This window comes from Numida meleagris, chromosome 14, assembly GCF_002078875.1.
Source record: "Numida meleagris isolate 19003 breed g44 Domestic line chromosome 14, NumMel1.0, whole genome shotgun sequence".
NCBI classification, from domain to species: Eukaryota; Metazoa; Chordata; class Aves; order Galliformes; family Numididae; genus Numida; species Numida meleagris.
In genome coordinates this window covers 10780906-10807881 of record NC_034422.1, presented here as the reverse complement: position 1 = coordinate 10807881, position 26976 = coordinate 10780906, and the positions used below count along the sequence as shown (strand labels likewise).

The 26976-nt window shown below is 47.4% G+C and overlaps 1 protein-coding gene across 1 annotated transcript in view; it reads right to left on the bottom strand.

Moving 5' to 3' along the window:
- The window catches only part of RTN4R (reticulon 4 receptor), a 68234-nt gene continuing 41595 nt past the window's right edge, over nt 338-26976 (bottom strand). Inside the window, exon 2 of the mRNA XM_021413126.1 lies at nt 338-2362. Within this exon, the coding sequence (XP_021268801.1) occupies nt 933-2362 (1430 nt within the window). The 3' untranslated portion in view covers nt 338-932. The remainder of the gene's footprint in view (nt 2363-26976) is intronic.

The following is a 26976-nucleotide window of genomic DNA, read 5'->3' as shown; positions in this document are numbered from 1 at the left end:
GGAGTCCTCAGCTCCAGCTAAAATGTCCTGCTATTCCGAGCATCCTGAAACATGAACGGTGTTGGGGGAGCATGTGGGACAGCTTGATGGGAAGCAGGAGCATCAGGAGAGAGTGTTTTGTGCAAACAACCTCTTTGTTGGCACCAATTAAAGCTTGCATAACTGTGCCGAGTATGTCTTATTTATTACTGTCATGTTAAATGCTGAGCTAGCCTTCAGACCGGGTATTACTCAACACCCTTTTAATTTTTCAGCTTTTTAGCCGGTTAGCATGCTTTGTCCCTTGCAGATGACAGCCACTTAGGAAAAAGAAATCTTTATTTTATATTTTTTTTTATACTTGTACACAAGTAAAATAAAATGCATATCTATATATACTGCAATCTTGTGAAGGAAAAGGCAGCATTCTTTAACAAATGCTGCCCGTAAACATGGTGTGATGGAATGAATACGGAAAAAACTGCAATATTCATAAACATAGGATTAAAACAGCATCAAATTCATTACCTCTGCAAATGGGAACCTGCAATATTGTTCAGTGTGATGTCAAGTTACAAACAGATTTCAGACATTCTTTTCAGACCATTTCTTACACTTTTTTTTTTTTTTTTTTCCGTAAATAAACCATATTTCTTTCTCATCTGCTGTAGCAAAACCTGCTTTGTGAGCAAGTGCAGTTCCGAAGACCAAAGGTATAATTCACAGGTTTCAGGACAAATAAATTATGTACATCTTGGTGTCTGTCTTTTTGTTTGTTTGCTTTTGTTTTGTATTTTTTTGTTTTGTTTTGTTTTTATATAAAGGCATCCAGTTAACTTTTGTGTAACAAAGCTTTCTCAGGGTGGATGGTAGTTTGCTTTCGTTTGCAACATTTATGGAGGTCAGCAAAAGTCTAGTATTAAAGTGTCATCAACCCAGGAAAAGAGTTAATTTTAGCAGAGTAACAGTAAGCTCCACACCAAGGGGGGGATCAAAAGGCTTAGGCTGAGCTGTAACGTGGAGCTGTTTCCTTGCTGGGTGAGGCGGCACTGGGCCTTTGATTTGTTCTTTTTAGAGCAGCCCTGCCTCTTTTTGGTTGGGACTGTGGAAGGTTCAATAGGCTCTAGAAACTCTGGTCTCAACTTGGTCAATGGAGGGTCTACAATGCTGGGGAAGGTCCCAAAAGGGGAATCGTTTATCTGCTTGTTGCTGCCATTTTTGGAAGGGTCCGTCTCAACGTACTTGGTTTTGGACATGTTCTCCTTGTCCTTGAGAGGGTTGTTGGAGGACGGCCGGCTGCTGTGGGAAGAAGGGCCTGCCTTGCCTTTAGCTTCATATATAAAAGATTTATCCATTTCTGGCTGGCAGCACTTCATGGAGCCGTCGTGGGAGCTGAGAGGGGGACTCCCGGTGGCCAGTTTACCAGATCTGGTCTTAGTGCTAAAAACGCTCGTTCGAATCTGATTGAAAGAGTCGATGCATCCTTCCAAGTCAGAGCTCTGCAGCCTTTTGAGGTCTCTCCCTGCCAAGTGGGGGGGAAGGTGGCACTCCAGCTCTGAAGACGATCCTTTAAACTGCTTAAACCAATTCCAGAGAGACCGAGCCTGGCAGTCACAGATCCACTGGTTGCCATTTAAGCGCAGATACTGGAGGGACACCAGGGGTGCCATGGTTTCCCCTGTGAGCACGGTCAGGTTGTTGTTAAACAGATACAAGGTCATCACTTTCCCAAGGTCGTGAAAAGACCGGCGGTGAACCAGGCTGACTCTGTTCTGGTGCAGAAGCAGCCGGTCGAGGTTGATTAACCCGCGAAAGACGTTCTCTGACAAGATCTTGATTTTGTTACCGTGCAAAAACAGGTAGGTGAGGTTCGCCAGATCTATGAAGGTGTCATCCAGCAGGTTCTGCAGATTATTATCCTGAAGGTAGAGATACTGCAAGGAAAACAACCCTCGAAAAAGCCCCGTGGAGAGCTCCATGAGCCCACAACGATCCAGATGTAAGGTGTGGAGGTGAACAAGACCGCGGAAAGTGACAGGATTGATAGACTTCAGGTTCGTGTTGTCACTGAGATCCAACTCCTCCAGTTTGTTGAGTCCATAGAAGGCTCCAGGCTCAATGAGGCTGATGTTGTTGGAGTGGATCCAAAGAATTGTCATGTTGCGACAAGACGTGAAGCTGGTGGACCTCACAAGGGTTATCTTGTTGTTGTGCAAGAAGATGCGCTGGCTCTGGATGGGTATCTCCGTGGGGATTGCTGTCAGTCCCTGCTGCTGACAACTTATTGTAATCTTCGGCTCACTGTAGCACACACACGCTCCAGGGCAAGACTCCACTTCTGACTGGATGTTCAAGCAAAGCACCAAAATCAGCAGTTTGCTTCCTAAAGGACAACAGAAATAGTATGAAAATTAGCCAGGGTCACAGGAGAGTGCTTTTCTCTGTAACTAACAGACGAGTCTGAACATCACCCTTCTCAGTGTGTTGCCATTAACCACAAACAACACATGCCAGGGGAGCCAAACAACTAAAATGAAGAACTAAAAATGTTCTACCACTCAGCGCAACAGTTAAAAGCAACACGCACTCGCAGTGAGAAATCCTGAGCACCTCCTCAGCCTTTCACATCTGGGAGGCATCTGACTTTGGTCTGAGAAACAAGCAATCTTCACTATGTATTTGCACCGTCGGTCCTGGAAACACAGCTAACATAAACTTGGTTGCAAGGTGCTTACCTCTGAGGAAAGCAGCTGTCTCCTTGGGGCTATTTGTCTGTCACAGGAACATTTAGGACAATTCAGCCTGTGGGAAAGCACCTGCCCAGCCACGGCAGATGCCTGCACCTTCAGGGTTACACTACGCCACTCTGCGTCCCATCTAGTGCTGCTATCTCCTGGCTTTCCTGCACTCAACATGTAAGATTTTTGTGACTTTCCGTGAACAATTTCTGATTGATCCAGACTTTCCGCAAGACATCACTTCAGGGGATTCCCAGAATAACTTACAGTTCAGAACTGCCTGCGGAAGCCTAAGAGCCAAGAGCGCCCTTTCCTTCTCCTTCAGAACCAGTCAGACCTTTGCACCACACACCCATGCTTCCCTTCCTCTCTCTTACCTCCCCTCTGAAACTTTGGCATTAATGAAGAGGTGAAAAGAGCGTGTTGTCCAGAGGGCAATGCTCTTCCTGGAAGAAATCCTATGCAAGCCTTGATTCAGAGATTCCTCAAAGCTTGCAAGACAGAAGTAGGTTTCCACATCCCAAGAATGCAGGCAGCCCACTGGGGTTGAAGAGCCCTTGAAAACAACATTTTTTCCCAGGAGCTGGGCTGTGTGGGCCTTTGAATCACAATGAAGTATTTTGTCTTTTGATTCATTGTGCTTGGGAGGGGCCTGGAAGATGGGCAGAGATGCGCAGAAGCCGTGCAGCTAACACCAGCATCTGAAAGGGGACCTGGGAAAGAGTCACTGTGAACAGGGGCAGTTTCAGCAATACTTTACCAGCAATTAAAAGCACGTAACTAGATTGCTTTCTCTGAACCACATGCTGAAGCTAAAATGAACAGGCAGCAACCATAGCAGTGGGAAGCTCCACTTGTGCAATACCACGTGCAAGCAGGAACACGTGTGCCTCCTTCCGAGCTCATCACGGCACCTCTGGCAAAGGGATGCACTCCTCCCCCTCACTGGGGAGTCCCAGCGCAGGCACACACCGCAGCTGTGGGAGGCTTTCTCTTCCTTGAAAGGCTGCACATGTTTTTCAGGCATCCTGATGCCTCATTACACTTTAAGGTAGAATACCAGAGTTCACAAAGTCAGGAATAAGAGGGAAAAGAGCTATGAGAGAAGCCAGGATGGTAGTCGCTTCTTTTGTCATGAAAGCCTGGGATCCTAGGCCTGAGTTTCTGCCTAGTCAAAATAATTCACCACGTGCAGCTAATCAATCTGTGCTGATTCAACAGTCCAATATAGACAGGAGACTCCCATACATCACAGTTAACATGGAAGAAAAATAACAGCTCAGCATGCAGAGATAATTTGAGCCTGGTATTATTAGCTGCTGAGCATCCCTGGAAGGCAATGTGTTGAGTGCAGTATTATGACACATTCTGGCTGGCTTGTCATGTTTTGACATATCACGTCCCATTGTAGGGAGCAAAGTAACACGAGACAACTGAAATCCCCTGCTGTAGACATGTCACACCAAGAGGAGCCTCCTGGGAAATTAAAACAATGCCAGCATCCCTCTGACCAGCCCAATTCTTCTCCAGCTGTTAATGAAAGGTTGTAGCAGAGGAATAAGCATTTCTGGAGCCTCTTCCATGATCCAGGTGCTGGGGTGACGGGTGGTACAGCAGCCACACCACATGCTCCAGCAGAACCAATTCTGAACTGCGGGCATTGCTGCAGAGTCCCCAGCAATTCCCATCCTGTAATAGCACCGGGGCTGCAGCCTCCTCAGGGAATATCCAGCCGTGACCCAGATGCATCCCCCACACCTTATAGAAGTGTGCTGCGTTCACAGCGGAATGAATGCAAAGCACTGGTCCCGTGGGAGAGGAATCACAATGACAACACTTCTGTTCCAGCCCCAGACAGGGGAGGCAAGCGCATAATAAATATATGTATACATGGAGAGAGAAAGAGAGAACATGAAGCAGCCAACAGAAAACAAGCCATGCATATGAATACCACCCTGCCCTGTGCTAACCCCTCCGGACAACGGGGCTCTCCTCTTGCTGCAGTCACTCAAGACATGCTACAGTTTCTCCCAGCACAAAGGAGCTGAAGGTAGGAGCAAATCATTCTCCACTCCTTTCCTCTCCCATTGCTGCTGCTCCTGCAGCTGCCAGGCGCTGTGAGTCAGTGGCACCGATAGTCGGCTGCCAGTGGAGCAGCATAGGGAAATTAATTACAGGCAGGGCTACCCTGTGCGCTTTAATTAGGGACTTGGTGTTCATGAGCTGCTCGGATCAGCTCCCTCCATCAGAGACTCTCGCTGTCAATCATCCCCCAAAGCTTTTCTCCTGTCTTCCTCCCACTGCGCAGCTCAGTCCTGGCTGGGCTGTACCAAAGCTCAGCACCCAGCAGGCACCAGTGTCTGGCCAGTGCAGGGCTTGGAGAAAGCAAAGGGGTGGATGCAGTCCTCAGGCAGCCTTGGGGAGTCACACTGATGCTGCAGCCCCCTTCTTCCCAGTCCTGTGACAGAGATTGTGCCTTGGCCTGCCCTTGCTCCTCTGAGGAGCTTCTCTACCACTGGTGTTCAGAGTTGAACAAGCTTGTGCCTGGTGTGTACCAGCTGTAGAACCCACCAAGTGCTATGGGGCACCCAGAACTTGCAGCAGGATAGCTCCATCTGTGTAACCCCAGGCAAACGCTACCTGGCTCTGTCAGCCCAGGTGCCAAGTGACAACTTTAGGGATGAGCACAAGCCAGGATCGTGGCACAGGAAGGTTCCTACCACTTGGCATTGCTGCATGATAAAGCAACTGCACAGAATAAGACTGAAATAGGCCAGCTGTAGCACAGCTGGAGCCTGAGTCCATTTGATGGAAACATGTCCCCGTTCTGGGGCCCAAAGCCATAACACAAGTCACGGAATCGCGGCATATCCTGAGTTGGAAGGGACCCACAGGCATCCTGGAGTCCAACCTCTGGCCCCATACAGCATGACCCAAACCCAATCCCTATGGCTGAGAGTGGTGTCCCACCACTCCCTGAGCTCTGGAAGCTTGGGGCCGTGCTCGCAGCCCTGGGGAGCTGTGCCATGCCCACCACCCTCTGGGGCAGCACCTTTCCCTAACCTCACCTGACACAGCTCCATGCCATTCCCTCGGGCCCTGTTGCTGTCACTAGAGAGCAGAGCTCAGTGCTGATCCTCCACTCCCTCTGCTCTGGGCTGAAAAAAACAAGGACCTCCACGGCCCCCCGCCCACCTTGCCCTTAACCCCTTTCCCTCACCCCTTAGATGAAAAGCCATTCCTACCTACCCCTACCGAACATGATTAAAACTTAATTGAATAGTCCCAGTCAAAAAGCAGAAGATGAAAGAAAATCCAGCACCTGGAACCTTCAGTCTCTCCAAGAGTTTGGCTTTGAGTTTAGCATTTGTTCCTCCAGAGCTTTCTTAAAAGCCAGGATCCTCCTTCAGTCAAACTGCCACGTTTCCCCTTTGCCATCTCAGAAGTGTTATGACTCATGGAACTGGGAAGCAATTAAAGTGGGTCCATTATCTGTCTTTCCGCTAGTCCCCTGTGCGACTGCATTGTCAAACACGGCAATTAGAAAGAAAAGGCTCTGGGGGCCTCTAATAGATGCTTTGCAAACTTTTTAAGAGGCCAAAGCAAAATGCAATTTTCTGCAGTTTGCAGAGCCGTGGCCTTTCTCTGTCGCTCTGCACTTGTCTCTATTGATTTGGAGATATTATAATGCGGCTTTCCTACAGTGGAGGGTCAATAATCATTTGAATTCTCTCCTGGTTGGGCATAAAGGGAGTGCTTTACAATACAAAGCCTTTTGCTGATGCACACAGCATTTTCCCTTTGTTTATAGCACAGAAACACCATAGCTGCTTAATTCCCTATTCTGAACTGCTATTGTTTGAAATTCGGCACCTCTCTGAAAGATAACTCTGCAAAGCAGCTTCAGTGTCTTCTGCTTTGTCCTGTGGCCAAAGGTGGGTCTGTGTGCCTGTGTGTGCACAGAATCACAGAATCATAGAATCACCAACGTTGGAAAAGACCTCCAAGATCATCCAGTCCAACCGTCCACCTACCACCAATGCTGCCCACTAAACCACGTTCCTTAGTACCAGAACTCCACATTTCTTGAACACCTCCAGGGATGACGACTCCACCACCTCTCTGGGCAGCCCATTCCAGCACCTCACCACTCTTTCAAAGAAGAAATTTTTCCTAATATCCAACCCGAATCTCCTCTGGTGCAACTTAACACCATTCCCTCTAGTCCTATCGCTAGTTACATGGGAGCAGAGGCCAACCCCCACCTCACCACCACCTCCCTTCAAGGAGTGATAAAGTCTCCCCTGAACCTCCTCTTCTCCAGACTTGTGGGAATGGAATGTTGTTTCTGCATAAGAACAATCTAAGAATTTTGTTTCATAGCCATCTAGCATCGCAGAGATTAAATAAATGGAGTAATTTATAGAAATAAAGACTGCAAAAAAAAATTGGCAATATACATGTATAGCTAGCAACAATTCATGTTTAGCCGGCATGTAATACTTTGTCATACACATTGCAAGAATACCCTGCACGAGATTGATTGAACCAGAAAACAAGTCATGACATACCCAAGGAAGTGCCTAAGGAGGCACTGGGAAGGCCTGGCACCCCCCCTCCGTGCTCTTTGTGCAACAAAGGGAGCGTCCTTTGGACAGAATGGGAGAAGCTTTGGTGAAAATCACCATATCAATGCGATAAGAAGAGTACGGAGACATCCTAGAAACAGCAGGATGGCGACTGACCCGCACAAGACAGCACATATGTTAGCAAGTGCCAGAACGTAATGAACAAATGTAAACCTTCGGTAAGATTGTGAACCTGGAGCACCCAGCCAGTGGGGAAACAGGGGAGGAGGGTAGGCATGAGGGAGACAAGGGCCTCGATGTCTTTCTTGAAGTGAGGGGCCCAACAATGAACACAGCACTTGAGGTGCAGCCTCACCAGAGCTGAGTACAGGGGGACAATCACCTCCTGTTCCACTGGCCTCACTATTTCTGATACAAGCCAGGATGCCATTGGCTTTCTTGGCCACCTGGGCACACTGCTGGCTCATGTTTATCAAGCGTACACCAACACCCCCAGATCCATTTCTTCCACACAGTCTTCCAGCCACTCTACCCGAAGCCTGTAGTGTTGCCTGAGGTTGTTGTGGCCAAAGTGCAGGACCTGGCACTTGGACTTGTTGAACTTTGGATGAACAGGTGCATCAAAAGGAGGAGGGCAGCACTTACGTGCATCTCAAGCTGGAAGTGAATTAAGAATTGAATGAGGAAGGAAAATTGGTTTGGATGAGTATAACCCCAGGCTGCAGTTTCCCTCTCTTCTGCTGCCTCGTCCCTCTGCTGCAGAGGATAACAGGTTCATAACCTTTGTGATGGTGCAGCTCGGTGGCTTTTGGGTGAGAAGGAGGAGAGATAGGTGTCAGCACTTAAGCACCTGGGTGAGTAACAGCTCTGGGAAACCAAGGGCTTGGAGCAGCACTGGCTGAGCAGCTCCCATCTGGCAAGCACCCTCAGGCAGACTCCTGGCAGACAGCTGCAGCAGGAGATTTTAGGGCTGATGCACATCCTGTGGTACATCTGCAGCTCCATGGGGATGTCAGGCTGTCAGGCCCTGCGGAGGCAAACCCTCCACGGGGTCACTCGAGCTCCATGTCTGTCACAAAGGGCTCCATTTCTCTGCAGGCTCAACTGACCAGGCGTGCTCAATTTCCACGGGCTGTTGCTGGAGTTCAGCATCCCAGCTCACAGCAAAGACATAAATCTTTTTCCGCTGCTGAATCACAGCTGTCTAAAAATAGCTGGCTAATTCCCTCGTAGACGCTCTTGAGGGTACAAGGTGCCAATGTGAGCGCTCCTCTGGGAGACCGACGCTCAGCAGCTGCAGTGTGTCATCAATGGCAATGTACAGGCACCAGCATCCCACCCCTAACTACTACAGCCTGTGCTCCCACATGCTCTGGGACTGCATGCAGATCCACGAACTTTTGGGACTGTGCTGCCCTTCATTCCCTTTGTCAGTGCAACTTCAGTTCTCCTCTTTAGTATATATCCAGTCCCCAACCTGAATGATTTGAGCAGAAAGAACGCAATATGCGGTCAGAAATGAAAGGTCAATTCCGTAATGCATCCAGGCAATAGATGTGTCATTTCCTGGCTTCCAGGTGTTCATCTTTTCCACCTAAATCATGCTCCCTTAATGTGATTTTTGAACTTAAAGCAAGATATATCATGTGCAATTCTTCGACTCCTTCCTCACCAATCTCCAGGGGGGTCTGAATGCTGATTCTTCAGCACTGCTTAGGGTTGAACTGCAAGATTTGTTACGTGAGCTGCGTGCAGCACGAACCTTAACTGGGGCAGCTCCACGCGCTCATAGGGCAGATGCCAAAGCAGCTCCTGGCTGCCTCCAATGCTCCACATCTCTGCCAGGGGCTCTCCAGTGCTCCCAGCATTTTGGCAGCAGCACCAGCTCAGGCTAATGACACTGGGGCAGGGTTCTTCATTTTTTGGTGGTTTGCCAGCGTTTCTCTCAGCAACATCGGGGAGAGGAAGGAAAAGGTGATATTTAACAGGTTATACTTCAGCCAATCTGAATACGAATTTCATGAAGCTTCTCCTCTTAGCCGGAGGGTTTTCCTCCTGCTGAATTTCAAAGATTTGCTGCAAGCCATGGAGGTGTGAAAGATGCACAAAGAAAAGGTCACGAGAATCCTTTATAGGGGAAAATATCAGGGGATTTAAATGCAGGAGTCATTAGGTCCCCATAGAACAATAACACTTGTACCAATTATTATAGCCTAGTAATTCCCTGCAAGGGCAGGGAATAAGAAAGAGAAAAGCACTGTTCGTTCTAACACAGGAACATGAGAAGAGCTGTACCCCATTTGGGCCGGTCTGAGGCAGTGGTCAGGAGCTGAAGCAGAAGGAAAGGCAATACAAAATGGTGTGGGAAACCCTGTTTTCACGGGAAACAGTGGCCCAGGGCCTGAGCCAGAGCATTCGCTCCCCTTTAACAGCCTAGGAAACCTTTCTGCTCTCTCAGGTCGTCGTATGTATACCACTCCAGACATGGTTGTTCCATTCCTCTACATCTTTTCCAGGTCCTCTTCACCACCATATGTGGGAGGAGGACTCAGGGTGCAATCTCACCAAGGACTTCTACGGAGGTTTAGCTGTCCTGCTCTGTCCCCTGCAGCTCCTGAGCCCTGACGGCCATTTAAGCCATCGTTCAGCATCAGGCTGAGGTTTTCAGAAAGCCCTCCGCAAAATCCCCAAGATCACTTTGCTGAGTGGCAATAGCTCATTCAGAGCCCATCACTGGGTTTGTTTAGGTAAGGGTCTGGGCTGTTTGCCAGTGTACATTACTTTGTATTTATAAATGCTGAATTGCATCTGCCATCTACTCTGTGGCTGTGTGTTTTACCATGAAACCCCTTGCTGCAACAAATCCCGTGCCCAAATATCCACTTTCCCTCAAGCAGAAATATTATCATAGCTCACAGTTGTACCCAAGCCTTAAAATGTGCGTTGGTTTTAAGCACTGGCATCGCCCCACTCCTCAAAATGGTTTACACAAGAAGAGTTAACTTCCTTCATATCTTTAGTATGGGGTTTATCTCTTAGATGAGAGCACACAGACTGCAAAGAGCATTTGGAGCAGACAGGATGTTCATGGGAGAAATAAATAGGAAGGAGAAGAGGTAAGGCGATGGGAATGAGAAGGGGAAAGGGATGGGGAAGGGAAAGGGAGAAAGGTAAGGAAAAGGGGAAAGAAGAAAGGGGAAAAGGGAAAGAGGAAAGAGGAAAGAGAAAAGGAGAAAGGGAAAGGAGGAAAGGGAAGAGGAAGAAGGAAAGGTAAGGAAAATGGGAAAGAAAAAAGGGGAAGGGGGAAGAAGAAAGGAGAAAGGAGGAAGGAGAAAGGGGAGAGGGGAAAGGAGAAAGGGGAAAGGGGAAAGGGAAAAAGGGAAAAAGTATGGAAGGGACACATCCAGCATGCTGCATGAACAGGATCATTTATGGCATCACAATCCCGCAATCCTCACACCGTGAGGAGCGAAGTGAGAAAACATGCCCTGTGAATCACGACTACAGGATTTGGTATTATCTATGTCATATTTGTCAAAAATCAGGGACAAACAGGTGTTCAAAAGAAAAAAAACTCTAGTTCCTGAGATGACTTAAATCTCCCATGGAGCCCAAAGTGTACCAGAAATGCTTCAAAATATTGTCACTCAGCAGCAGAATTTCCTGCACATCCAAGCGCAGCACTGTGAGGGTGACTCAGAACAGGGGAGGTAAAGCTCCAGATGGCATTTACACCTGCTCTCCCCCAGCCATCTGGGACTGCACCCCACCTGGCAGCTGCGCATCCCACCCCCACACCTTCAGCACTGGAAGTGCCCCATTGCACTAGGCAGTATTTTTCTCGGTTTTCTTCTAAACTAACACTTATGTCAGCTCTTGCTGAAGACCTAGCATCTGCAGATAATGTGGAATGAGGGAAGGAAGTCTAGGAAAGATGGGGAGGAAATGTTGCTCCATATAATCTGAAAATAGCCCATGATCTCAGTTCTGTTGTCAGCATGGAGGCAGAAAACCTTTGCAGCTCAGGAGCAAATGTGGGATGGAGAGAAGAAGGGCATTTTAATTTCAACTTTCAACACCATAACTTTTTCAAAGAGCAGCTAGAAATGAAAACATGAGAGAGGCAACTTGCGGGTGGTGAGGATCCTATTTCTCTACCCTGCTCACAACTCAATGTGTTCCTCTCTGAGCCTGGAGAACCAGAGCACTCCACCCCAGCAATCACAGTATCATTACGGTTGGAAAGGTCATTAAGTTCATCCAACCCAACACCAACCCATGCCCGTGACCGCTCTAGACCATGTCACTCAATGCAACTCTGCCCCTTTTTTGAGCACCTCCAGGAACAGTGACTCCACCACCTCCCTGGGCAACCTGTGCCAATGCATTACTAAGTCATCCCTTTGGATGGCAGAGCACCAGAGCTGTGCAATTACATAGAAGGTCTGCCTTAGAGAAAACTCCATAATGGAAACAGAGGCCATTTCTTGGTGTCCCTTGGTCACTTGGTCCTCCATCCACACACAGGGACACCAGGCCAGGCTAGATGTTGCCTTCCTCCTTTCCCTTGTCTCTCTCTGCATCCCTCCCTGCTGTTTCCCGGCATGCAGCATATTCACATGGCTCATTTTTTCATTCCCAAATAAAAGCTAGGATTGATTTTTAATAAGTGTGCAAATTCAACCGCCGCTGTCTTTATCAGGTGTTGGCTTTGTCTCCTTTGCAGTTGCAGTATTAGACATGCTTGCCTGCTTTTCTGCAGCTCTCTCATCTACTCTCACCAGATAAGAAACGCGACACCCACAACTCTATAAACATGTTTCCCTGAGATGTGCAGGCTCTGTGAAGCCGAGCTCAACAGGAGTACAACGGGATGCTAATGATACACCTTCCTGTTTGCAGGGAAATCAGGGAGCGAACAATGGGGGAAGGATCCCAGCCCGCAGCCTTGAGCCTCACCGGAGGCAGCAGCTCCTGCCACCAGCCCCTCGCTGAGCTGCCCACATTTCCTACAGCAGCCATCCACCCCAAGTTCAAAGACCCCGTCATAGAACAGTAGGGATTTGCACCAGATTTCCACGTCAAAAGCTCTCAGTTCAGCCATTAGCTTTCATTGCAGCTACAGTAGATGACAGCACATTCCGGCTTTTTAATCAGGGTGGATAAAAACTCCCCATCCTGTCTTCAGCTTCCCCTCTTCACCCAGAAATCACGTTCATCCATTTTGCCACTACAGGGCATTAAATGTTCATAATCACCTGTTTTCCAATATGGCCCTTAAATCAATTGTAGAACCGCTGCCCTGAAGCAGGCAGTCTCCCAGCCTGACGGAGTGCCCTACATTCTGTGCTCAGAGATGGATGACCAAGCATTTCTCCGTATTAAAATTCATGGTGTTCCACCGTTGCCGGTCTACCAAGCAACTGCAATCGCTCTGCATTAGAGGCTTGCCTTCATCATTATTTATCACGGCGAAATTTGAGTCAGCTGCAAACTTTACAGGCAACTAATTTATATCTATTTTCTAGATCATTCATGAAAATAGTGAAATACACCGGGGGTGAAAGCAGAAGCCTCCAGAGCTACCGTGTAAGCAGCCTGTTTGTCAATGATTCTCCTAGAACAATTGCATTTTGAGAGCTTTCAGCTGCCTGTTTCTTAATACATTTAATAACTGTCCATTGATTCGATAGCGTATTTTTGAGCAAGTGAACAAGTGCCTGACATTAAGACTAAATGTATGATGAAAATCCAGATGCATGAGCAGAGACTGTTTTTCTTGGCCACGTGTAGTACACCAGGACATTAGTCCATGCCTGGGGCTTGTTGGCATTGTTGCAATATAATTAATACATAACAGCAACAGCAATATGTTTAAAAACAATCTCCCTGGGGGGGAAGGGGGAAGGGGAAGAAGAATAAGAAAAATTAAAATAACTCAGTGAAGTTTAAGAGTATTTCCAGGGAAATCTGCTGGTTGAAAGTGATTGTATTTCTACGCCTTTGGTCTCTGGGACTTCCCTGGTTTTCTGATATTCCTAAGAAACTGGAAATAGGACCACGTCAGCTAATTTTGACAGCACTCTCACACTCAGTCCTCAGGGGGAGGCTTGCAGGTCAGCCCATAGCTGGATTATTGTTACTTCCCATAAACCAATCCTGATGGATGGTGGCTCACCTCAAGGGGACATCCATCTCCAGAGGTGCTATTGCCAAGCCCCCACAGGCACGTTGCTTAAACATTTAGCATCATTTTGGAGAAAACAAAGCATTTCCTTCGCACTGACTTCTGCCAAACCGATGGCCTTTGCTTCCCACTGTGGGCACATAAGGCACTGGTTTCCCATGGCCATGCTTGTCTGAGAAAGAGGTGATAGAAACATGTTTTGCTTCAGCCCCTGAACCCCTGAAGCAAATTGCTTAATTAAAAGATCCAAACCCTGAAGCTTATTGAAGACAATCTCCAACCTACAGCCAGGACATGCACATCTCCAGGGGGACACAGACTTTACACCCTGCAGTTCAGAAGCTCCATGCAGAGCAGTTTTAGCACAGCAGGGCTAATTTCTGCTAATATTAAGTGGCTATTAATATTTCATGATATTAAGAGAACTTTTTTTTTTTTCCTTTCCATTTCATTTGCCATCTTTATTTGTTTAATTCACATTCCTCAGCACTGGGAGGGAGACCAAGGACCAACTGCTATTTTAGGGGAAAAGGGAATCGAAATAACTGGGAAACTCAATCCTGCAGGATATGCCTAGTGTCAGAGCAATGACATCAGGCACCAAAATGGCACCTGATAGGGAATTTACAGGTAGAATATCTCATATCTCACAACCTGGAAAAACCTCTTCAGAGCCCCTCTTGGTCTCATAATTAAACAAAATAAACTAATAAGTTCTCAGTCACCACTTTTGTGCTCTCACACTCATGTGCATACAGACGTGGTCACAGTAGCAGAGCTTGAGATGAGCAGATCTGAAGACAGGAAAACATGCCTCCTCATTCCCCCAGCTCTCTTATCCCTGCCAAACTGGAAGCAAGCTCTCCTTCCTTTGGGGAAATAGTTTGTGCAGTTTCTGACAGCAGCAAGGACAAGAGGAGCAATCCCTGCTGGTTCCACCAGGCACTGTCCAGACAACACGCTTCAAAACAAGCTCTCTTTGCAACAGCCTCAGCATGTAAACCTTTGCAGTACCACCGCCTCCCAAAAGCAAAACTCCAAGATGCTCAGCTCAGCAAATCCCTTGCAGCCTTGCATGGGGAATTGGGGCACCCTCTGCCTTCTCCTATGGTTTATGTCAGAGGGGTAGAATTAAGCAAACTGGGACAATCTCTGCTCAATTAGGAGGAGTCAGAAAGGCTTCCTCATTGCTACATACATCCTCTGGGAAACTTCTCTCCACTCACAATGAAGGTGCTCCCATTTCTCCCTCACCATACTTGACATCTACCTTGGTATTTTTTTTTGTAAGATGTTATCTGAGGTGACATCCCTCTCACCTCCACCTTTATCTGAGAGTCCAAAAATGGGTTTTGTTGGTGGCTTCACTGGGCTTATACATTGGTAAAGTATCTTTAGGATGCCTATTCTTCCCAGGATGGATGGTGCCTGGGGTCCTGCTGGCATCCTTCGGTGAAGCAACCATGTGTCCTCCATCCTCAAGATAACGCGTTCCAAATCCCTAAATCCACTTCATTATCAAAATACTCCAGTTCCTTTCCCCACAGTCTGGAGGTCACCTTAAGTTTTTTCCATTCCCAAATGTGTGGCTTGACATTTGATAATGTTAAAATCCAGCAGCTATTTCTTTCTTCTCTCCTCTTACGTGTTTAAATCCTGCTGAAGGTGACGCATGGCTCTTAGCCCTCATGTTAGCTGCTGGTGCCCAGAGGCTATTATGAGGGAACAGGCTAATCCTAGATTTGGAAGGTCCCTCTGGGCTTTCCTGTGACGGGGTTGGGGGTTGGGGAGAGTCTGATGACTTGGTTTGTTTAAAATTACTGCACGAAGTGAAATCAAACACATTCAGTGTCCTCTTCACCATCTCCTCTGGGACCCTGGCCTGTTTCCATTGCACGGCATCCCCTCTTCTCCAGTGGGCCGGAGAGCAGTAAGGTGTGTGAAACAGCAGCAGCGGATGGTCACTGAAATTAGGGCAGCTGGTGCAGTGGCAAACCTCCCCAAGGTCTCTCAGCCCTCAAATGTAATTGCCAAAGTAGTTCTCAAAACTCATCTACCTCGTCTGCACAGCTCATGGCACATACACTCCTACCAGCGTGAGGTTGCACTCATCGATCTCCAGGTGTTAATGGACTTCAGCACTGGCTGGCCAAAGGAGCAGGGAGAGGCTTGGGGGGTGCCTGTTGGTGGACGTCTGTTTGATCCACAAACCCAGTGTGCTGAGGGAGCTGGTTGTCACATCCCCACAGTGCCTAGCTCAAGGCAGAGACCTATACCTTCATCTCCCATTGGCTGGACAAAGCACGCAGAGGAATGATATAAGGGAAGTGGTTTTAAGTTGAAGAAGGGAAGATTTAGGTTGGATATCAGGGGGAAGTTCTTTACCAAGAGAGTGGTGCAGTGCTGGAACAGGCTGCCCAGAGAGGCTGTGGATGCCCCATCCCTGGAGGTGTTCAAGTCCAGGTTGGATGGGGCCCTGGGCAGCCTGGTCTGGTATTAGATGTGGAGGTTGGCAGCCCTGCCTGCAGCAGGGGGTTGGAGCTTGATGATCCTTGAGGTCCCTTCCAACCCAAGCCATTCTATGATTCTATGATGTAAAACAGCGTCAGCTGACTCACTACTGATATGGTACATTAAACAGGAGTTAATACTGGATTGGAGAAATGACGTCTGCTACTGTCTATGTGATCTTTACTGCAGATTCACATTTACTCCTTGATGTATTGAGAGGGGGATGTGCACTGTGCTAGGCCATTGGGACCACAATTAGACCCAGACTCATTAGGCACTTTCATGAATGATCTAGATGAGGGAGAGAGAAGATAGCAGGTTAATTAAATTTGCCCCTGCTGAGCTGGAGAGGCTTTCAGTATTAGTGGGATAGACAAATGATAGGGGATTCACGGAAGAAATGGTATATTGATAGAAGATAGATAGATGCAACTAATTCTGGGGAAAATGATCTACTTTCCAAGTAATCTAAGAGAAAGGGGAAAGGCTGCAGATAAAAGAGGATATCTGAAGAACTGCCGGGGAGTTGCAAGATGATGGCTGATAATGAGAGAAGGGAAAGTGGTTTACTTGGGACATGAATTTGTGCTCTAATGTTAGTTCCTGCGTGGGGCTCCTAGAGACTATCAGAAAGAATACTGTTGTTATTATTGATCCCAGTTCCAACAGTTCTTAGAGTCCGATGTTTTTGCTTAACTAAAGCACCAGAAAAGTTATGGAAGTGGCAAGAAAAGGAGAATCCCTATTCACACGTGACCTTGGAGGACCAGCTCTGTGCACGGCAGCTGTGTGCCCTTAGGGCTACAGAACCCTGGAAAACACAGTCGGAAGCAGTGTAGCATGGTAAGTTAACTGGGTAGAAGGAAGAAGGACTACCAGCACTAGAGCAAGGCTCATCAACAAGGCACAGAAAAACAAGACTTGGAAAAACCACAGAAGGAATCATATTGTTCCTCCTCTTTGTTTCAAATTTGAACCTCAGAAATGAGCTATGCAATGGCAGGCTACCCAGTGTGATCAGGTTGGCACCCACAGGAAGGCAGAGCTACCTAAAAAACCTACCCTAGGTAGGTTTGCTTGCAAAGAGCTGGGCAAAAGAAAACGAGAAACTTTCAGACAAAATAATCACTGCTCAATTTCTGGCCCCAGTTGGAATAGAGCACCTGGGTTTAAAACCATCACCCATGCCAACACAGTGCCAGTGGTCAATTTCCTTGGGCTCCTTTTTGTTGTCCTTGTGCGAGAGAAGGAAAGGATACTTAGTGTTCCACAAAAAGAGATTTTCCAAAGACCAAAGAAGTGTTTGGGAAAAAAAGAGACATCAAAATATCACCTTTTCAAGGTAAAAATAATCTCATTCCATGACAGATTGCAATAAAGGTCCCCCCGGCTCTGCTCTGCTCTGCACAAGGCAGATCTTCACTGCAATTTGCCGGTGCGAACCAGCTGCAGTCCAAGAATTCTGTGAAATAACAGCAGTGAAAGTCACATCCCATGAAACACAGGAAATTTCTCTCCAGAGGAGAAGCAAATGTGAGACAAAACCCTTTGAGAGAGACTAAGTGCACTTAAAATCATTTCTAAAGAGAACATCTTCCAAGAACAAGGAGAATTCAAGGCAAATGTGGAAATCCGACTGTTTAAAACAGCGACTGGTAACAGGTAAGACAACACTACAGACTCCTTAATAAAAGAAATGTTGGTTTGATGCAGGAATGAATGCACACAACCAAAGCAGTTTCTCGAATGTTGGCAAAATAATTTCATCAATGTCAGGAGGATCAGACCTACAGCTTCCAGCATCCCAGGAGTCCCACGTGCTTAGAGGTACGAAACCATTCCTGATAGTCTTAAAAATATAAGCGATAGCCATGGCTGAAAGACATCGACAAGAAATGTAGGAGAAAATCCAAAATGAGAAAGAGAAACAGAGAGTCAAAAAACACTTGCAGTTAAGGTCTCTATTAAGATATTTGTAAGCTTTGGTGCCTTGAAGGCCATCCATAGAAATTAATAGATGGGTGATAAATGGCACTTTAAAAAAAAAATAAATGTGTATAAATAGACAGATGCCAGCTACACACCCCTCCTGTCTTTATATGTTCTATAACCATTGATCAGATCACATCTAGGAACAAAGAGTTCAGCGAAGGAAACTAATGAAATACAAGATGCACAAAATCAGCATTTTAACTTGTGACTTAGTTGGGTAGTTTATGAGCATAAACTACTTAGCCCAAGAGAAGAAACCTACAGAATAACAAGAATAGACCAGAAGTCTTTGATTTGGTTCTGTGATGGTGGACATGGGTAGCGTGTGATACTTCAAAGCACGTACTGAATTGGCTTTGATGGAACAGCAGGTCCCACCAGTGACACATCCTCTAAAGGAGCACATCATCACTTCTGTCTCTTCTGCATTTGCTCACCCACGCTTCTCACGATCAGCCAGCTGGACCCTGATGTAAAACTACCATCAATCACCTTTTCTTTGTGGACTGTCTGAAATAATATGCAAAGTAAGGGAACAGTATCGCAGCTTTGTCTAAGATAATCACGAACATTTCAAATCATATTTGCATGAACTATGAATTAATGAGTACATCAACATAACACTGAGAAGGACCAACCTTTAAGTGAAATAGTTTGAGTTGAACACCTGATGAAGTCACTGACCTGTTATCCCCAAAAGAAAGAACAAATATTCTGACATTTTAGAACTTGGCCCTTCCAGCGACTCTGACATTAGAAAGAGAAAACAACTGTAGACTACGAGAACAGTTTACACCAGATCTGGAAATCCAGGCTAACTGGAAATAACCAAGTCAACACCAACAGTGCCATGCTAGTCACTCTTACAGCACTGGTGTGCCAGACTGGACTCTGGAAAGACTGAGTTAGAGAGGGTGGCCAAAGAGGATATTTTCCAAGCAAAAGTAGATGCCAGGTTGGATATTAGGAAAAATTTCTTCTCTGAAAGAGTGGTCAGGCACTGGAACGGGCTGCCCAGGGAGGTGGCGGAGTCACCATCCCTGGAGGTGTTCAAGAAACATTGAGGTATGGTACTGAGGGTTTAGTGGGGAAATATTGGTGGTAGGTGGATGGTTGGACTGGATGATCTTGGAGGTCTTTTCCGACCCTGGTGATTCTCTGATTCTCTGCCATTGCAGAAAAAAAAGAAATGAAGTTATCTTGTATGTAAGTAGTACAAAATATTTTTAGACAATTTCAATACAAATAGAGGACAGAGCATGAGAGAGATCCTAGGAAAAGAGAAAGGCGGAAAGGTGGAAAGCAAAGCTCTTGCACATAAAATGTGATCTCTCAACAGCCAAGAACTTCTCTCTTAGGATTACCAGCTGAAGCTCTCATCATGGTGTCACACAATGTTTTTCAAACTGTCCAGCCTGACCATGGTCTGAAAACTGGTGGGATCCCAGAACAAAGTGGTGGTCCCACACATCAGCCAAGGGAGAGGAGACATTCCTCAGTAATTGCTCAGGGCTGGTCCAAGGCATATATGTATATCTTCTGTGCCATCAAATCCCACATGCAGGTTAAAAATCACCAGTTTCTGTCAAAAGAAGCCAGTGGTATTAATTCATAATGATGGTGATGACATATTAGCATCGTGGCACATGTCTTCTCATAGGTCTGGTGCCCTGTGTAACTTGAGTGTGTCTAAATGCACTTCTCTGGCAAATGCACAAGCTTACAGCTATACTTGTGCATCACTATGTGACAACTCAGTGTTTGGGGAAGACTCCAGAGGAAGAGGCGCAGCTTCAAGAACCTGAACTCTCAAGATCAGAACTACATCCAAGTGGACTCAAGAGGAACCCATGAGCATCCTGAAGAGCTGAAAGATGAAACATGCTGACTATGGGTCTACCATGACATATACAACAAAAGCTTGCAAAGAGTGGGGCAGGACATGAAGCTAAGAGGAGGACAGAGGAGGAAGGAGGCCTATTTCAGTTCTTGCTCTGAGGTTACACTAGGTTTAGAAAGAGAAACTGCAGAGTAACCCATCCCTTCCACATTTAACACACCATTTGGGGGTGGCCAGCCAAAGCCGGGCAGCATGGACCAAGGAGCTTTCTGCATCAGTCTTGACTCCTAAATCTCTCTCTCACTCTGATGGCAGCAGTGTAGGTAAACTTTTCACCTGGAAGCCTCCATGACTTATTTGGAGCTTATTTCTTGGTGGCCTCGTGTTCAGATGTATCCCAACCCCATAGCTGCAGTGAAGCTAGTTCACATTTGTACTTGGAGTCAGAGTTGTAGGGAGAGGAGCATCCTGCACAAAGCTGCCTTGGGCACCCAACAGCAGACTGGGTGCTGCAGCCCTACAGTTCGTTGCTCCATGGGAGTACACTCTCTCACTCCAAACTGAGGGAAGTTATGAGATTCGCTGGCTTTGAGACTTTTCATATTCACTCAGATTGCAGCACTTGGGCACCACATGCCCTGACCAGCAGGGACAGCTCCTCTACCCTTGTTATTATAGTGGGGTCACAAGGCTCAGCGCATTGCAGGGGAGGGACTTGGTGCTGTTAGGGTGACTAGGGCTGGAGAAACATCTTCAAAATCAGGCACCAAATGTGGCAGGCTTCATGCTGAGAAACAACTGATAAACACTTCCTTGAAAAGATATCAGAAAGAGATGTATCTGAGGGCTGTGGAGGAGAATCCTGCCATTCTTTTCCCCTTTTCAACCAAGCAGCTGCTGTATCACTGCATGCTGCCAATGCTGTCGCAGCCTCTTCTCCCGTACTGAACTCCAGCTTTTGCTCCACTTTATTCACCTTAAACCAAAGCAGCTCTCTCACTCGCAGGAAAAATATTTTGGGGAGGAATGACATTTCATTACAACTCCCTTGACATTAACATCGCGTACAAAATAAGGGGGAGCTCTGACATGCTTTTAAACCTGGGAAAATCAAACAGCGAAGTCACAACATTACCTGTGGTTTCCTTGACAGAATACGATCCGCAGTGATGATTTTCCTGAGTGAGATTACAGTGCTGTCACTGCTATGGCACAACACAGAAATTAGCCGATCAGGCTGATGATGAATGCATCGCTTCCTCGTTACACATAGCCTGCTCTGATCCCATTGTCCCCCTCACTCGTACAGGGAAGGAGAGGGAAGGCAATGAGTCCCCCTGAGACTCAGCCAAGCCATTAAGGCAGGGAGAGCTCTGGGAGCTCTGCAGGTCGTGATTACTTTCAGGATTTTGTCACTGATCTTAAGATGTGTAGCAATATTTATTTTTTTCAAGTCCCAATTCTGGACTCAGGAGCTCAGCACAGCCTTCTTTTTGAATGCTATTTTTTCCTTTTTTGTTCCGGCAAAGGAGATGAAAGCATTAATTCATCTATCTGTCTATCTCCCAAAACCTCAGACAGAAGGAGGTGAATGAAAAGGTCCCAAACAATCTGTTTTCTGAGAATTTTGTTGAAAAAAAAAAAAACAACCAGCTAGTAAAAGCAAGTTTGATAAAAGGAAGAACACACCAGGAATCGTGCTGAAGAGGATGGTTTGAAGGAACAGAGGGAGGGAGGGAGGAAGATGCTGACAACCACCAGGGCAGATTCTGCTTAAGGAAGCACAGAAAGAGGCATTGCTCCAGCTGACCTGTGGGCTTTGATTTAAAGAACTGTGCCTTCTGCGGTCCAGATGACCAATAAGTGCTCATCGCTTTCAAGAAAGCTCTTGTGCCTCACGATAATTCACCGCTGATTGCCTACATTTTCTTAAAAGAGCTCATTTAGGGTTGATTTAAGTACTGCTGGGGAGGGGATGCTGAGATTTACAGACCTGGTGCCAGGCACAGAGCAGCAGAGGCTCTCCCATCTGCAGCAGCAGTGCTGGGGCTGATGGTAGGTTCCTAGGGAGACTGAGGGCTGGAGATCCCCAAAATGATCCTGGAGATTATCAGTGGCAGCTATAAATCTTACAAAGTCCTGTTTTCTCTCCTTTTTAGAATCATAGCATCATTAAGGTTGGAAAGACCACTCAGATCCCCAAGTCCATCCATCAGCCCATCCCCACCATGCCCTCTAACCACATCCCTCAGTGCCACATCTCCATGTTCCTCGAACACCTCCAGGGACGATGACCCCATCATCCCCTGTGCAGCCTCTGCCAATGCATCACCACTCTTTCTGAGAAGAAACTCTTCCTAATGTCCAGCCTGACTTTTATCAGAGCAGCTGATTCAATCTCCTTGTGCGTTTGTGCCTTTCAGCTCTTGGCTGATCCACCTTTCTTGAAGTGATGCCTCCTTCAGTGAGAACTTGTGTGGACCCAGGACACAGCAGGTTTTGCCTCACTGTACGTTGTGCTGCTTTGCAGATCCTTTTCTCTGATGTCTCCTGGCCCTGCAAACAGCTGCTCAGGTACAGACAGCCTCAGAGGCTGAGTCATGATTGTGGTGGACAGGTCGCTGACGGCTTCCTCTGTTCCTGCTCATTGCACAGCGTCTATGCAGAGCATCACGCCCATAGCAGAGATGTCTGAGAATGAGAGGCAAGTGCCCTACAGGACTGTCCTGCTCTTCGCTGTCACCCATACTTAGCTGCTGAGCACAGGAATCCCCTACCACGTCCCTGCAAAGCTATTCCCTGACAAGAAGTAGGAAATCAGGAATAAACCAACAGAGTGTAAATGCTCCAGAACGGACAGCAGAAGGAAAGAAGAGACCACAGGGATAGGTTTCTCCACAGTGTCAGTCCCTGATGTGCAGCTGCTCAAGCAGGGAATGCCAGATCTGGGACCCTTGCACACTGCTTGAGATGTGGACTTGTATTCTATGGTCTTGTACCCACTGAAGACTTGTCTGACTTAAGGGCATCCTGCTGTCTACAGATTTAGAGTAAACTTTAGAACAAAGCAATGAGGGAGCATCACTGATGGCCGTGTTAGAGGTGCAGGGTTCAAACAGACCAGACTGCATGCCAGCACAGAAACAGCCTGTGGGAGATATTGCAATGAGCATGGTGCCAGCAGAAGAAGCCGGAGATTTGGGTCATAGTCCTTCTTTTCCAGATGGATCCGGAATAGAAAACTTAAAAAAAATATCAGCCAGAGGCCATGGGCCCCAGTTCCCAGCATCACAGTGTGGATAAAGCCCTCTCAGTCCACAGGGTTCCTGGTCCATGGCACTGCCAACTACTGAAATATCAGGTTGGATATCAGGCAAAATTTCTGCTTGGAGAGAGTGGTAGTGAACTGGAATAGGCTGCCCAGGGAAGTGGTGGAGTCACCATCCTTGGAGGTGTTCAAGAAAAGGGCAGGGACATGCCAGAGGGCATCAGAGGGGTGGGTTGGGGTTGGACTTGATCTTAGTGGTCTTTCCAACCTTAATAATTCTATGAGCCTGTGATACCATGAGGTCTTTGGACATGTAGCACCAAAGGAGATGCATCTTACCCATCTGGGCATACCAGAAAGCCCTGCTGCTCCCTGGCCTCCCAGCTTTACCTCCCAGTGCCTGTCGTGTGTTTGCCCATGTGGCTTACACAGTGCTTCCCAAGACTGGGTGCTCAGCCAAAGCATTTACATGTCTCAGTTCTCCCAGTTTCAGCACTGAACCCAGTACCTGCAGTTTCTGGCTCCCTGTCCCAGCCACACCTTGGCACCTCCAACAACTGGGAGTGGGGAAGAACTGAACCCAAACATGCTGACATCAAGTCAGTTTTCTAGTTCAGTGAGTACCATCCCATGTCGTCACCTCCTTGTCCTGAGACACAACAGGCATCCTGCCCACTGAATGGGTTTCTGGTTTGTCTATGTGGTGGGCTGCTAGCAGATGACACCCCACGCTACCAAAACTTGGCCACATAAGCCCAACTCAGTCCTTTTTCTTTCACAGAAGAACACAATGCAAACAACATCTATTCCCAATGTTGTTGCACTGACAAACTGATTACAGCGCTTGTAGTGACAGGTGGACAGGAGCTCACCAGCAGCACAGCAGCCCTCCCACACACAGTCCTTGTCAACATGTTCTGCAGACTGGGAGAATTTCCTCTGTCAAACCTTGCAAGCCACAAGTTCTTTAGCATAGAGCCCACTGAAGGCAATCACATATTCCTGTTGTTAGGATAAGCTCTAAAGATAGATGACAACACAGCCCATCTCTGGTGGCAAAGGGAGAGCTCTCGGCCTCGTTGACCTATAGTCAGTTGCAAAGGGAGGGATGATGGGCTTGGCACTGCAGAGTCCAAACAGCACCAAGGCACTGAGTGGAAAAGGAAAACAAAAGTTTTAACCACATATATATTTGTTTTGTAAGTGTGCTGTCTCTTTAAAACACTGAGGCTTATATCTCCATATGCTCCTGCCTGTAAGGACTGAAAAAGTAAAAGGATAAGAAGGGTGAGGAAGAAAAGGACCAGTTTAGAAATGAGCAGGATGGGGATCTTCGTGTTGTGCTTCCACCTCTGCACCGAGTCCCCAGCTCCATTCCTGCCCTCCCAAATGGAGAGCGCAGCCAGCAAAGCAGGGAGTTACCCCACACTTGCCCCAGCAAGGTGCAGGAAAGGATCAGTCCCTTCCTCCGAGTCATTGTTGGCCCTTCAGAAACATCATGTGCAATTCCTCCCAGGATGAGGATTGGAGAGCTGTTGGAACAGGGACAGGTTTCCATAGCAAACCCAACATTTTCAGATGGAGAGGTTCAACCCTGCCCTCACTATAGCTGAAAAGAAAAGCATTCATTCCCCATAAGCACGAAGGACAGGGAGAAGCCTAATGTCACGTGTGGTTTATATTTCACAAGCTTCTTCGAAGCAGAAATAGCCTTCCAGTGAGTGCCTGCTGGCAGACTTTCTCTCTCTAGCTCAATACGAGTCAAAGCTTTGCAATTCAGAGCTGAGTCTTGCCCCCTATTTATCAGTTTGTTGGCTTCCTGCAGTATCCCAGGGTCAGTTGCAGGCCATGCTGTGCCAAGAGGGAGGATGTGCTGCTTTTGGCACACATGCGTGACTGAGAAGCAGAGCTAGAAACCAGAACTACAAACCAGCTGGGCTCGATGATCCTTACAGATCCCTTCCAACTCGGGATATTCTTCAATTCTTTGATTCTATGAACAGTGGAAGACGGGGAGCTGCCCCATGCACCAGTCTCTGTGATACACAAGCACTAATAGTGATGCCTAAAGCAGAACCCAGCATTTCTTCCAGCTAATCAGTCTTGCAGATCCATTGATTTGGGGTTCTGCTGTGTGAATCCTGGTGGGTGAGTTATTTCAGCTTTTTCCACAGCCATCATGATTATAAACCACCTTCAAAATGACATCAATGTTCCCAGAAGCTAGGGTTTTCAATAAAGGATGGTATTACAGCAGGCTGGGAGGGAAAGCTTGTTCAGCCTACAATGGAGAGTGAGAGAGACACATAGCTAAGACTAAAAAGGATTGCAGAAAGCAAGAGAAACAATTTCTCCCTGCTTGTGGTCACGCCAGGAAACAATGGGCTTCAAATGCAGGACTAAAGATTGAGACCATTCCTGAGGAAGGACCTGAGTAGTCAGAATAGTGGGGCAGATCTCTGGGGGGGGGGGGGGGGCTGTCGGATCTCCATCACTCCCAGTTTCAAGGACAAGCTGGGAGAACTCAGTGTGATGAAACCGAGGACTTGCTGGAGCAGTTAATCTAGCACAATTCACCTGGCAAGACCACAGATTGCTGCCCCTTCCCCTGTCTATCAAGACTGCTGAGCCGGGCTGATGTCTCAGGCAGCCCTTCCCATCCCATGCTCCTTTTACTTCAGAGCCTCCACACGACAGAAAGCTTTAGCACTTGCTCGTGAATACAGGGTTACATCTGCAGTAGCAGACGGACATGACTTTGGCTGGGGATCCACAGCTCATCTCACACAGACTGTGGAGAAGCATGCAACTGGTCACTGCGGTGTCATCTGCAAGACTGGGGACTGGGATGAGCTGGAGGGTGGTGGGGGCATCGCTGCTTGTATAAGGACCCATGCTCCCATGGGCACGTAGGAGTCAATCCCATGATGGACCAGCCCTTGGAATGCACTACTGAAGAGCAATTCCAAGCATTGCTATTTCTGACTTCGTTTTGCTGACAAAGAAACTTACTGTGGCCAAACAGAAGCATTGAAATCTATCTGCGAGCATAACTTCCACCTTCTCTGCAAGTCTCTTCCCCAGTGTGCATCCAACTGGGGCCAATGGTGGGGCCAATGTCACCTGCCTTCCAGCACTCCAGGAGCAGAGGGATCACCCAACCAGCCCTGACCCAGAGCAGGGAGGGAGATCTCCCTTAGTGGCATTCTTAGTGCAGGCATTTATTCCTCCTCCAGATGGAGAGATCTGCAGTTGCAGTGAACACTAAATTCAGAGCAAGGAAAGAAAAGAAATGCCTTGCTGCAGCCATAAACCTCCATCCCTCAGCAAAGAGTGCTTCTGGGGTGGTAGAAGGGATGTTGTCCAACCCATAAGAAGGGATAAAAGGACTCGTCCTCTGAGAGGTCTCATCTTTCTCATAACAACACTAAGGGGAGGACGAGCATTTAGCATCTTCCTGTGCCTAATGCCACTGAGCACCAAAGCATTTGTAAGTGTGCTGGCAAGCACTGCCTTACCCCCCGTTGCTTTTTTTCTGGCTATGAAATGAACGCAGAATCATCCAATCATAAAATCATTTGAGTTGGAAGGGACCACTGAAGGCCGTCTGGTCCAACTTCCCTGCACTGAACAGGGACAGCCACAGCTGGTCAGGTGCTCAGAGCCCCTTCCAGCCTGACCTTGAGCATCTCATCTTCAGCCACGAGCCAGGGCTGAGCATTTTACAGTTTTTGGGACAGCCTGCTTCTTTCTTTTCTCCACCTTGGGACGCAGTCTGCGCCGTGGGAGGTGAGAACAGCCTGTCCTGCAGCTCGGTGCCCAGTCCCTCTTCCATGACCAAGGACACCTCCCCATGTCCTGGTGCAGGAACA